The 13,924-nt window shown below is 43.3% G+C and overlaps 1 protein-coding gene across 2 annotated transcripts in view; it reads left to right on the top strand.

The window, feature by feature from the left end:
• The window catches only part of LOC137171990 (leucine zipper putative tumor suppressor 2 homolog), a 34,588-nt gene that overhangs the window by 15,380 nt on the left and 5,284 nt on the right, over window positions 1-13,924 (top strand). Inside the window, exons 2-5 of one of the 2 annotated variants that reach the window (XM_067576237.1) lie at window positions 35-165; window positions 11,407-11,949; window positions 12,670-13,266; window positions 13,364-13,486. In XM_067576237.1, the coding sequence (XP_067432338.1) occupies window positions 11,434-11,949; window positions 12,670-13,266; window positions 13,364-13,486 (1,236 nt within the window). In that variant the 5' untranslated portion in view covers window positions 35-165; window positions 11,407-11,433. Of the gene's footprint in view, window positions 1-34; window positions 166-4,414; window positions 4,599-11,406; window positions 11,950-12,669; window positions 13,267-13,363; window positions 13,487-13,924 lie in introns of those variants that run through there. The other variant, XM_067576238.1, reaches the window with a different exon arrangement.

Genomic DNA, 13,924 nt, shown 5'->3' with positions numbered 1-13,924 from the left:
CATTTTTTTTTTTGTTTTTTTTTAATCCCTCCAGTACCAGAGAACAGAGAGACAGATAGAGAAAGAAAATCTGCTCACTGGCGTGAGTTCCTGGGATGCTCGACCGACCTGTACCCCATGCTTTTCTAAGGCCTCCAGAAGCTGAAGACAGGGTGTCATTGACAGGTAAGCGGAGCCTTGAGGACTAAATGTGGTTTGAATTTGAACAAATGAGAACTCTGAACTCATTGCTGTTTGCCTGATATGTGAAACAGAGCTTTCTGGATCTGACCTTGAAGTTTGATTTTATGCAAACGTTCTCAGATTACTGCAGGAATCTTCTCAAAGAATTGCTCCTTTGAGTTGTGTAATATCTGAAACCAAGCGGTTTTTTTTCTTCTTCTTCTTCTTCTTCTAAAGAGCCATTTCTGGTGGTGACTTTATTGACGTTAAGAATTGACTGCAGCATACCGCACACATAGCATGTTCGTCCCTCTGTGTGTGTGTGTGTGTGTGGATGTTAACACATTCCTGCTGCGTGGGAGTTAGCAACAGATCTTAATCATGGATAGGGTTTTGCTGTAATTCCAGAGCTGGAGGCGTAACCCTAATCTCTTTGGCACATTATACAGTAAATCAGAGTGTGGCTAAGTCGGGTCCCTGCCAACTCAATACAGCCAGCCCATTTCTGTGGATTTATGACTGGACTTACTAGGAGTAGTTATTTCAATCTACAAAAGTCTCTCTCCCTCCCTTTCATTTGTGTCTAAAACTGATGAAACACCCCCCTACCAAGCGCTAAACCTTCACGTTAGTTTTTATTTCGGAGGTGTTCGTGGATTGCTTTGTGCCACGGCGGATTATTTTGGAAGTAGTCATTCCAAAGGGCCGGCTGGTCGAGGCCAGTTTTAGCTGCAGTGTCCAGTGGGAGAGATGTCCCCACACAGAGGCAGCGCAGACACTGATGGATGGCCTAGCTTTCTGTCAGTTTTCTGGTCCCAGATGTTAGCCGTTGTTATGAAAATATATAAGGAAGCAGGCTGACGGACCGCAGAGAGATGGGAGCTCGGCCTGTGATGGATGACCACCTGCTGGGCATCCGCTATAGATACGGATAAACTAGGATTGCGGTCTCTAAGGAGCCACTCTCAACGTTCACCAGAAATCGGCCCACAGACGGCACTCCTAAATGTTTTGTATAAACTTCATATGATTTTTAGGAGGATAAACCAAAAAACCACTAGACAGATGTAACCAAAATTACTGCAAAGCCACACTGAAATGATTTAACTGGTATTTTACTTTGTTTTCCCTCATGGTTTTGCCTTGGCTGTCCTGCAAACACGGAAATAAGCCACAGAGTCGTCATTTTACTTTGCTGCTTCGGCTTGTAAATCAACTACTTCGAACTTGGCTGAGTCATGTTAGACCCCCCCCCCCCCCCCCCCCCTCCCCTCCCCCACCACCACATGCCTATAAAGAGGTAGTGTTAATGGTGGCATTCACAGAGGTGATTTGCAGCCTGCCTCTTTATCCCAGCACTGGTGGCCTTGGGGCAGCTGATTGATGGTGTTTGTCGTCCAATCTCGCACTCTTAACTCAGAGTGGTTTCTGTTGCTTTGGCTGCAGCGGGACGGGACTTCACATGTGGCACAGTGTTCTAAAGACCTCCCATTAAGACTTGACCAAGAATGACCTTGAACTCCCTCCTCAGCCCTGCATCTCATTGCCTCAAGGACAAACTCGGTGCCTACCAGTGTGACCCAGTTATAGGAGCAGAGAGAGAGAGAGATAGAGAGAGAGAGAGGCGAACAGAGAAAGGGAGAGGGACAGATCTGTGTTTGTGTGTGTGTGTGTAAGGCGGTGGCAGGGCATAGCCTACTTCTCGTACCCTACTTTACCCCTCTCTTCATCTGGAGGCTGAGCAGCTGAGCTCTGACTGCACTGTCTCTTTCTGTTGTGTGTGTGTTTTTTTTTTTTTCATTTATTTTGGCCAGATGGTGGATTACAGGTCAAGGCAAAGGCTGAGTGCTGCCACTGTCAGAGGAAGCTCCTCTGGAAGCTGACTGACTGGTTACCCAGGATGTTAAAGACTGTTTGTTACACTTCAGTGATCCTAAATATCCTATCAAGGACAGGAGGGAAAATTTAAGATTCAAGGTTTAACCAGGCCACGAACTAACACATGAATATCTCATATTGATTATAGCTTTCAGAAGAAACATGCGTAAAACTTACATTTATCCATTTGATGTCCTTAAAGCAGCACTAATCAATATTTTTGTATTAACAATTGATCAAATGACTTCATATAATGTGTCACTTACGATGAACCCACAGAGAATTATCAGCCAAATCTGCTGTTCCCGTCAGCTCCGCAGAGCTTTTTAACATCTTTCAGCTCGAGGAAACGGTGGCGGTGGTCCGATAGGAGCGAGGGGTGAGGAGAGCGAAGAGGGGGAGAGAGAGAGAGAGAGAGAGAGGGGTTGACAACAGAGGCAGCGGGGGAGAGTGAGTCACTGTGCTTCCTCCTCCTCCTCCTCCTCCTCCGCCCCGCTGGCTTCCTCGGTGTCTTCCAGCGGGGAAGAAGCAACAGCAGCTTCAGTGCGAGGTGGATGCAGACCGACAAAACACCGGCAGCACGAGCGACACCGAGGCGGCGAGCGGGGTGGAGAGACGGAGGAGGAGGAGGAGGAGGAGGAGGAGGAGGCACCTGCGCCGTGACTTGCTCTCCCCCGCTGCTTCCATCTTCTCTCCCTCTCTCTCTCTTCACTCTCCTCACCTCTCTTCCTATCGGACCACCGCCGGCGGGGAAAAATAAAAAAAACAACTTGTTGCACTGCCCCCAAGTGGCCAAAAAAAAAATCAAATAATGCAGGTTAGATTTTCTTTATTGAACCCCAATATTTATATTTTTTATGGCCAGCATTTTTTCAACAATAGCCATCAATGTATTTGCATTATATAGAGAAGCAATCGTAAAGAATCGCCTCCCTGTTTACAGATTTGAGTGTTGCTTTGCCCGCACAGGTTTCAAACTGTGCACTCCCGTCACTTACCAGTCATTCACAGGAAACAAAGCATGCATGTGCAGGATGTGTTGTGGACGACAAGGGCAGATTCATGTGCACACATCACATAATACAGAAGACAACATTTGATCAGTAATTTGTGTTAGAAGACATTACTCAGGAAAAAAAAGTAAGGGAGGGTGAGATGCATATTAAATTATCTCACTTTTCTACATTTCACAGTTCCCTTACTCAGAGTATTGCCACTGACCCGTTAGGAAGACTCTTTCCACTGTTTTCCTGGATACAGTTTGGTGTTATAGGACCTTGATAGTCTCCTTTCTTAAAACAACGTGACTTGATGAATCATCTTAGCCTGGGGGTTTTGTTTGGCTGCGCTGTAAACAGACACACGAGTTGCTTTTCTTCTGTTGCACATTTAACAAAGAGGTCAGGTTACATACATATAATTTTGGACTGAACTCTGGGACTGGTATTATTAAAAAGCTCTCGCTTGTTAACACCATTCACTCACTCATCGACCAGGACTAATCTTAAGACTGTATGTACGTACGTCATACATCCAGCTCTGCCTGTTGAAATGTTATGATCCTCTCTCGTCTTTGCTTTCAAGGAATATCAGTGCTGATCTTTTATAGGTTTACCTCATAAGTCACGGTGACGGCTTCTTAAATTAATAATTTGTTCCCTAATTAACTTTTATTCTTTGTCAGGCTTTAGTGTGTGTGTGTGTGTGTGTGCTTTTATATCAGATCGACAGATGAGAAGCAGGACTGCAGTGTGCTTGAAGGTTCATGAAGATGCTGTTTTCATGCTCTGGTTTATTATAGTTTTACTTAGTTTTACTGTCTTCACTTGCATCATGTTTAGTTTTTATCTTTTAGGCATTCACATGAAGACTCAATTTTTGAGAATGAGAAGTCTAAAAACAAAAAAGCACTATGGCAAATAGAAATCCAGACTTTTTTTTTTAAAGTGAGATGATATCCTCATGCAGGTCCACTTTCTTTTTACTCTCTATCCCCTTTCTGTTTGAAATAGGCAGGGACAGCAGAATAGTCTTCAGCTGACAGCTCGCCTTTCCCTGGCTTTCTGTTTCTTTCTCCTTTCTTTCCTTTTTTACTGCCTCACAAAGGCAATAGGGGACTTTGCAGAGAGTAGTTTCTTTGGTCAAAGGAAATGGTAGAGGAGGAGTGGAGCAGGGAGAGAGGGAGAGAGAGAGAGAGAGAGGAGGTGTATCTGTCACAGAGAGGCTGGGCTGAGAAGAGGAGGAGAAGGTAGGAGGAGGAGGGGTGCACGAGAGAGAGAGAGGGAGAGAGAGGGGAAAGGAGAGGGAAGGGGAGGGGACTGTGCTCCCATTCACATTGGCGGCATTTGGCTTGAGAATGAGCAGTTTCTTTCTTTTTTTTGGGGGGGGGGGTGGTTAGAGAAGTTTTCCTCAGGAGGGTTGATCAGAAACGGAGCCAAACATCCAGGAGAACAGGAACATAGTGAGCCGACTAAAACCTGAGACGCTGAAGGAGCTGAGACTGGATAATAAGGAGGAGCCGGTCAGCACCACAACAGATATGCAGGGAACAAGCTGGGGTAAGAAAACTCGGAGGGGAAAAGATCGTTGGAGAAAAGGGGAAGTTGACTTTATTACGCTGGCAATCCATGTGACAGTGATGTTTGGTATTTGCTCTTTCCATTTCATTCACTGACTGGCTTATACAGTCACTGTGAAAGAATTACGTGCTTTATAATGACATGTAAACGATGTTGTGCAGGTTTATTGCATGAATCTCAATAGAAATCCACTTCCATTGATCGCTTTGGAAGCTACTTTCCAGTCACTGCTCATTAAAACAAAAACAGTGACAAGCTGAGGGCATTAATCCAGTCTGTGTGTGTGTGTGTGTGTGTGTGTGTGTGGAGAGAGAGAAAGGAGGCCTCAGCTCTCTTTCAGTGCAGTATAATCATTGACAGTGATCAGTGCATCATTCAAACAAACCTGTAGGCCTTCATGAGAGATGCCTGTTTAGTTAACTGTTTTCTTTTTATATGGGTTGCCACTTGTAGTATTTATACCTTGTGCATAACTGGTGTGATTAATCCACAAAAATGAATTTCCAGCCTCTCAAATGTGAGAATTTGCAGCTTTTCTCAGCTTTATTTTAGTGTATATTATCAATAAGTTTTGGACTGTTGGTCAGACAAAACAAGCACTTTGAAGAGATCACCTATTTTCTGACATTTTTATGCCAAACAGTGGAAATAATCCCCAGTTGGGAGCATTAACATTTGACACGGTGACCTGCGGTGTCTGCTTGTGGAAAGGTAGGTTGTCTACAAAAACCAAAATAGGTTTGTCACACTTTCCCTCCATGTTCCAGTTTCTAGAGAGAGAGAAAGAGAGAGAGGGGAAGAATACAGAGATGCAGAGAGAGAGAGTGGGATACAGAAGTTTGGGCAGAGAGATGGAGAGTGGAGGAGGGGGATCTCCAGACTCATTTGTTCCCTCATGCAGACGCTCGCTGCTGAAAACTGAGACACTCTTCTTCTTTTCTTTTCTTTTCTTTTCTTTTGCTCTACTTCTTTCTCTCCACATCCTCCTCGAATCTGAGATGGTGTTGCTCTCAGATGAAGGCCAATAAACAGAGCTTTCTTCTTCTTCTTTTTTTTTTTTCCGTCAACATTTCACCTGGTGTGGGGAATATTTTTAGACTCTCGCCGCTGTGGCAGTAGATGTGTGTTTTTGGCGTGGTACTAACAAAGAAGGATTTAGTCCAGGCTCTTGCAGTGTGTCTGAAAGCATGTTAGTGTGACGTTGCAGTCTTGCAGGGCAGGGCCATTAAACCATGTATACTGTACCTTTTGTAAACTATAAAAAGGCTTTTATACTGTTTGTTCCTCTCATTGAAAAATCTCAGACGCAGTCAGATGAAAGGTTTCCCTGCATGCCAATGAATGTCATCTAAGTTGATCCAGACCTTGTGTGTGTGTGAGTGTGTGTGTGTGTGTGTGATGACTACGCTGCTGTGATTGGAGAGACCTGACTGTCAGTGTGTGAACTCATGTGACTGAGGTGACTACAGACTCGGTTTCACCTTTATCACCATATCTGGTGATCTTGCGTAGACTGAAATCTCAGTATGAATTTTAAAATGTATTGATCACATTGATCATGACTGATTAAGTATATAGATTTCTCATCTCTGTTGCAGCTCGTATTTCACCACAGAGCAAAATCTACTGAAAGACGTCATTGTGTAAAATGCTCTGATAGCAGCTTCCCATGATCTGTGTCCAAGTTGTTTAACTAGCTTTTTTTGATAAGCTTTGAGTCTAATAAAGCTCCTCCTGTCTTTTTATTCATGCTACATGTAGCGTTGTGCGTCTAGGGATAACAGTTTTGGTCTGTCGGTCGGTCCACCACTTTGGTCTAGATGGCCATGAAATTTAGAGCAGTCATTCACATCCTCAGAATGATTTTTAATCACTTTGGTGACGGTTTTTCAGTGTCATCATATGCTCAAAATTTAATTTTTTCCAGTAATTTATACTTTAGTTTATCACGACATATTTGCACAACTCTTGACATTCCCATCAGCCTCAGCTGTACTTTGTGTTTAGTGCTAATTAGAAAATATTAGCATGCTAACAAGCTAAACTAAGATGGTGATCATGGTATGGTTTCAACTAACCATGATCATAAGTAGGCTGTACTTGGGTCCAGGTAGATAAAATCACTCAGTTTCAACTTATGTAAATCTAACATAAGATCATTCACTCTTTTCAAACTAACACATTTTGGGCCACATACCTGCCTGAGTTGTGTGCGCTGCAGTAACTGAGTGGGGACTAGAGGCTTTTCTGTGTGTAGCCGCCTAGCTAGCGTCTACCGATAGCCTGCATGTGAGGCGTTTAGGAGACGCCTGTACATTGTAGTGTCTACCGATACCTTTAATTTACTTAAAATAGTTTAAAGCTGAACCTTAACATTTTAATTCGATAAGGGGTAGTGAAGGATTCGGATTTAAAGATACAAGGTTCGATGAAATCCATAAATTGTATGAATGTATGCAACAATATGTACTGGAGCCTGACTGGGTTTTTGAGATTGTACTGACATCTATATTTGACAGTTTAAAAAGACCTACTAACAATATATCAGCTGATAAACACGTAACATCAACAAAACTTTCAATAAGGATCCCTTAATTTAAAGTATTATGACTGAGATATATACTGAGCAAGACATTTACAGTTGAAAATGTAATGTAGACACTGTTTCTAAATCACCTTAAACATATCAGCATTTCTGTTTTGCAATTTCTTGTTACTTCTTAATTCTTGTAACTTATGTGATGTGAAATTGCAGCAATTGCATTTTCTCTCTGTGTGCTGCTTCTCTCGGGTTACATCTAAACCGGTAATTCCATAAAACTGTCAGTGCTGAAGTCATGGAATAAAATCCTGAAGCCTTGGTGTGACAGTCAATCCCAGGAGAGCTACTGCTGAAAAGCAAAATGTTTGACGCTGGTGAAATTTTACTTTAAATCTCCTCTCCCGAGCTGTGCCATGTGACTGATGAGACACCAGAAAAAACAGTGGCTGTGGAGTCACACCGTCCACCAGTGAATGTCAACACGCTGACCAGTGCTCGTTCTGCCCGTGTTTAGGCTCGGCTCTCATTAGCCGGTCTGCCCCCACATTCCTCATACTGGAGGAGTGACTGACTGAGTCCGTCTGTCTGCTGCCTGACTGAGGGACATTTAAGACCTTCAAAGGTTTCCCAGACAATAACAGTCTGCTCACAGTAAGAGTCAGCTGACACTGTAGACGAGACAGCATAATACCCTTTTTGTTTGTACATTTATCATTATTTCAGTACTGAATTGATGTTTGATTGAGAAAGAAAACTGTTCAGACAGAATTTTGATAATCAGTTTAAGAATTAGAGAATAGAGCAACGTTTACATCTCGCTCTTATATTGGCCGTGTTTCCTCTTGTCTTCCTCTTTTAAAAGGAACCTACAAATAATCAAACACGTCAATCAAAATCACAGCTTTTTGGTTTCCAGCCTCTTAAATGTGAATTTCTTTATTGTATGTGACAGTAAATTAACTGTTTTGTAAGTGTTTGTCGGTCAAAACGAGCAATTTGAAGACTTAATTCTGAGCTCTTGGGAATTGCGATGGGCATTTTTAGACATTTTATTGACAAAACGATTCATCAGTTCATCATTAAAATACTCGTCCATTCACCCCTCCGCACAGTTGGCATCCATCCATCCACCACTCATTAGTAGTTAATGTCCATTTATCTTCTATTAGGCTGATTCAGAGCGTATTGATGACTGTCAGAGCTATAGAACGAATGAAGGCTTTAAGATGCTAAGGAAGGGTCCTGGCCTCTCTGTCAGCCCTCTGACCCTCCCCTCCTCCCCCTTCTAATGTTTGAGGCCCCGGTCACTATGACAACAAAGGAGAAACCAGGACTGCATGAACATGTTGGGGGGGCTTTTGAGACCCTTTTGCTTTCCTTAGTTGAGTTTCTGCGTAGTTTCAGTCGTCTTGAGTCCGGAAGGATTAGAGCTTATTCACTTATCTGGAGAGAGTTAGACTCCCCCCCCCCCCCCCCCCCCCCGCCTCCCCCCAAGACCAGAAATACTGATGTGAGGAAAGCAAACAGCAAAGACAGAAGCTTTAGACACTCTGAGAAGGTGCAACCTAAAATTTAAAACTCTGATTCAATATATAAATTTGGCATGAATGTATGTATAAAACCCCTAAACCGAAAGTGTCACTGACCTGTGCACCCGTAGAGTTTGGTAGGAGTCATTCTTCCAAGAGCCATGGTTTCAGACCCTAACTGTAAATATTTTGAATATATAAGGATTTTAACTGACAGCAGGAGTTTTTAACATACTCGGACGTTGGCGTAGTCAGTTTCATTCCCCGCCATTCAGACAGGATTATGTGTAATAAACATCGTCATGGGCTAATTAGCTTTTTACAGCGCATACAGAAGTTAGATAAGTCGTACTGTCTGTTCGTTGGGACTGTTAATTCTGCCGCCCAAACACCACATGTTGCTCCTGCTGCCATTAGCTCAAGTCTTCCGTCATATTGACACTGATGCAATGGTTGAATTATTCAGTAGGCGGCATACTGAAACACACTTGAAACTCCGTTTGAAAGTGCATGAACTGAATGACCAAGTAGGATCAATGGACAGAGCATTTCAAGCCTCATTTTCAGCATTTCCCACAATGGATTTTAGCTAATTTTCTTTTCTTGTTAAAGCTGTAGCACCTTAGAAAGCTGACGGAAAGCTTGCTAAGCTTTAAAAAAGTAAGTAAATGTATTGAGAGATGCTGGTGTTATAATTACTTGTTGCTGTACAGTAGAATTCTTGTCAATGTATTTTGTATTTTCAGAGTTTTTACACACCATAATAACATATTGCAGTACCAGATTTGTCTTAGTCAGTTATTATGAGTCTAAGTAGGGATCAGCCTGAGTTTGTGTGTGCTAATTAACGTGCGGTAATCACAGTTAAATCGCAGTAGTAGCCTTGTAGGCTCTCAGTAAACTTGGCAGGTTGGCAAATGACTTGGCATGAGCCAAGTAGAAATGTGTCTGGCCGGCATGCCTGCTGTCCGCCCTTCTTTCACCTTATTAGCCATCCTCGCCACTAATTCTCAACAAGGACAGGCCCCCCCCCCCCCCCAGGTTTTTATATCTTCAATGTGTCAACAGTGTCAATGGAAACTTACCAACAAATTGCAGCTCTCACTACGTCACTTGCATATTTGCATTCTTGACATACTTTCTCTTGAGTACTTCAGTCGTGTCTTTGTGACTTTGCAGACAAGTATGAAACTCCAGAGCAGGACGCACCCGTTAGTCGGATTTCCTCATATCCTGTGACTCGCTGTGATGATGTTTTTAGATCACAACTGGTGGTGTTGTGCGTGTGAGTTAGTGCACCATGACCTCATCATCATGTGTCCTGTTGGCTATTGTTCTGTACACAACACTCAACAATTCACCATCTATGGGACAAACTGGTATCACAGTCCAACTGTGGCTGTTATAGTGTCAATATTTACCAGCAGTCTTGTGAGAGTGAGGTAGTGAACAAGTATGTGTGTCAGCTCTTGTGCCTTCTACATTAGTTTCTTATTTCTCACCAGTATATTCTGTATTTATGTGCACTGTTTAGATTTAAACAGCCTCTGCTACAGTACCACAGCAAGTTCAACCTGTCTCCTCTCCTCTGTGTTTCTCCCTCGAGGTATTATCCACAGTTATGAACTTTTAGTTATTCCTAAGGCTGATAAGATGTGTGGCGACAGTAGCCTTTGTTGCTGTCAGGAAAAATACCAGCATGTTAGAAGCCATTTTACATCTCAAATGAAAAGAGACCCTTTTCTTCTGCTGCCTCATGCCTCGCCGGCCGAATGCCTCGAGCCCCGTTTATGCTGCTTGAATGGGCTTAATGAATGGCCTCTCCTGGTTCTCGCTGTGTGGGCCACCATGGTATTGTGGGATATTTGTATGTTTCAGTCAACTGTATATCATCTCTGTTTTGCCTCTGTCATAGTCGTTTTGTGGTTTGGACGTAGAAAAATTCCTTAAAGGCACCCTTGTGTGCAGAATGAAAACACATTGACCAATATATTAAACCAAAATAAGATACAGATCTGAGCTTGAGGCTTGGATTTGACTCCATGAAGACTTGATATGAAACCTTAAAGCAAAAATATTCAAGTCTCAATATTTGAGACTTGACTTGGATTTGTCTAAAAAGACTTTAGACTTGCTATTACGAGACTTGAGACTTAATTTGGACTTCTCTCGAACGACTTGAGTCTTGCTATTACAAGATTTGTTCTAGACTTGTTCTTAAGGACTTGAGATTCGACTTGAGAGTAGACTTGGGAGTTGTCTCGAATGAAAAAACCTGACTTGTGACTTATATTATAAAAATTGAGACTCACAAGAATGACTTGAGACTTGACTTGTACTTTTCTCAAATGACTTAAAACCTAACTTGTGCTTGTCCTTAAAGACTAAAGAATTGTTTAGAGATTTGACTTGAGACTTCAAACATGGCTTGAACTTGTCTCAGTGACTTTAGACTTGTTTTAACAAGTTGAGGCTTGACTCAAATGACCTGAGACTTGACTCGGACTTGTCCTTAAGGACTTGAGACTTGACTTATGTCTTTACGTTGTCACAAGACTTGAGGTTTTACTTCGGCTTGTCTTGAAGAATGAGTTGAGAATGACTTGTGGCCCCCCAAAACACCTTTGATGAAAATAAAAAATATAATTGAGAATAGCTGTTTAAACATGTATTAAAACATCTTTGTGAGTCTCACACTGTTATTTCTCTCTCTCAGAGCGAGTGACCCCCCTGAGCTGCCACCATGGCCCTGGTTCAGGCTCTGCCCATATCTGCTGAGCCCCACAACCCAGGCCTCAGTGGAGGAGCCCGCAGACGACGCCCGTCCGGCTCCTCTCCCCCCATCAACGCACCACCCTCCAGTCTGGATCCTATGGGTTCTGTCAGCAGCCTCATCGCCACCCGCCCAGGCCCCTACCAGGACCCTCGCTCTGGTGTCGAGCTGGGAGCCAGAGTCCGACGGCCCACTCCGGGCACCTCCTGCCTGAGCTCCGAGTCGCCCCAGGACCCTTTACTGCAGAGACGCACTCCTCCGGTGAAGAAACAGAGCTCCACCACGTCCAGCAGGGGGCTGGAGAAGGAGAGTGGGAACGCGAACTACACCTATCTGAATGAGGACTATGTAGGTGACTGGAATGACAACCTTGTAACTGCTTCTAGCCCAGGAAGCGATGCAGACGACACTAAAGGATCAGGGTTGAATGGGAACATGGGGGGACCTCCTCCAAAACTGATCCCTGTGTCAGGAAAACTTGAGAAGGTGAGTCTTTGAATACAATATTTTGTGTTTACTGTTAGGCTGGGTGATTCAAATTTCATTTTATAGATAAAATAAGCAGATACAAATCCAGTACTACCATAAAGAAATCTACTTACTGATGTGCAACATTGCCCATAATTGATTAATACAACCAGAGATATTATAATTTTAGGGTATATAAATAAACTTCTCTTGGTTATATAAACCTCAAAGTCCATTTAAGAACTTTTTTGATCATATCACATGAACTTCATCCACAGATGGAGTTTGCTCAGTGAAGGTTCAAAGTTCATTATTGTGGAAACTACTTGACAAAACAGTCTCACCTCAAGGCCTACTTAGTAGGTGTTCTAGACCTTTCAATCATATTACATGATCTTCATCAGCAGATTGATTTTGACCTGACTTGACTTTAAAGATTGGCGTACTCAGTATGGCGAAATCTGACATTGTTTTATATGTATTCTATTATTATTTTGAATATTTATCATCATGTTGCCCATCAATAGTTTACTTGAATGTTGTTTTTTTTTAACTTTTCTTAACAATACCTCACAATTTTTTTGATTTTTGAGTAAACATTTCATAACATTAGCAGGAGGATCTACTGTAGTAAATCAGACAGGAGTGATGTCAACTTTCAGGCACTTGAATTTAAACACTCCTGTTGAAAATCTTGCTTGCCTCTCACTCTTTGTTCTGTCCTGTTTTCTCATCTAGAATATGGAGAAAACAGTGCTGCGGCCCACTGCCTTCAAACCTGTCATTCCCAAGAGCCGTACCTCCATGCAATACCTCTCCCCTCGCCATTGTGCCAACGCATCAGAAAGCCAAAACAATCTGAACCTGCTCAGCCCCACACACAGGGATGTGTCGCCATCTTGTTCTGAGAAACGCAGCTCGTACAGCGGGGGGCGTAACGGCGGTGGAGGCAGCAGCCAATCCTGCTCGCTGTCCGACTCGGGCCGCAACTCCCTCTCCAGCCTGCCGCCTTACAGCAGCGCCGGCTACAGCCTGGCGTCAGGAGAGGCCCCTGCTGGCCATCTGGAGCCCATGAAGAGCGCTCCGCCGGTCACCGCACACGGACACTCGAACTCAGACAGCGGGCGCTCATCTTCCAGTAAGAGTACAGGCTCCGGGTCAATAAGCGGGCGAGGACAGCCCCTGTCTGACAGCGGGTCTAGCGGGCGCTCACCTGGCCCGGTGGAGGGATATGAGGGGGTGGTGAGGGACCTGGAGGATAAGCTGAGGGAGAGGGAGCTGGAGCTGCAGCAACTCAGAGACAATCTGGACGAGAATGAGGCTGCAATTTGTCAGGTAGGTCTATTTCTGTCACTCTTTCCTGTTCTTTAGGTGTATTAAAAATGGGTGTACTTCGACCTCTTGCCACATATTGCAATGCCTCGTGTTTCAGGTTTATGAGGAGAAACAGAAGCGCTTTGAGCTGGAGTTGGAGGAGCTGAGGCAGGGTTGCGCCACCAGGATGCAGGTGGCCTCTCAGAAGGCCCAACGAGCCCAGCAGGTGCTTCAGTTGCAGGTCAGAACCTTTAACAACAACCTTGGTGTGATTTTACCTTACAGCATGCATATACCAAGTATTTTTCTACAAATGCAGTAAAGGCAAACTAGAACATACTGATAATCACTTTCATACAAAGCAGTCAGTACTTGTTGAAGTCACACAAGTTAATTTTTAAAAAGTCACATAATGTGTAGAAAACAGTAGAAGTTATGAACAAATGTTAAATGTCAATGTTACAATATATTCCAGGTTATAACATTAATTTAATGGTATTTTAGGCTAAAATTTATATACAGTTTTACCCCTCTCTGATTATCATGAGACTATTAATTTTATCCACCTTCCTACTAAGGGTTGCACAGACTAGTTGAGTTCACGCCTGTAAGTCAACTCTGTCAGCTTGATGTTGAGTAGTCGTTTGCTACATGATGACAGTCAACATGGCAGCCATAA

Source organism: Thunnus thynnus, chromosome 20 (assembly GCF_963924715.1).
Source record: "Thunnus thynnus chromosome 20, fThuThy2.1, whole genome shotgun sequence".
Taxonomy (NCBI): Eukaryota; Metazoa; Chordata; class Actinopteri; order Scombriformes; family Scombridae; genus Thunnus; species Thunnus thynnus.
Note: the sequence above shows the minus strand (reverse complement) of the source record. Positions and strands in the feature narration are given on the sequence as shown.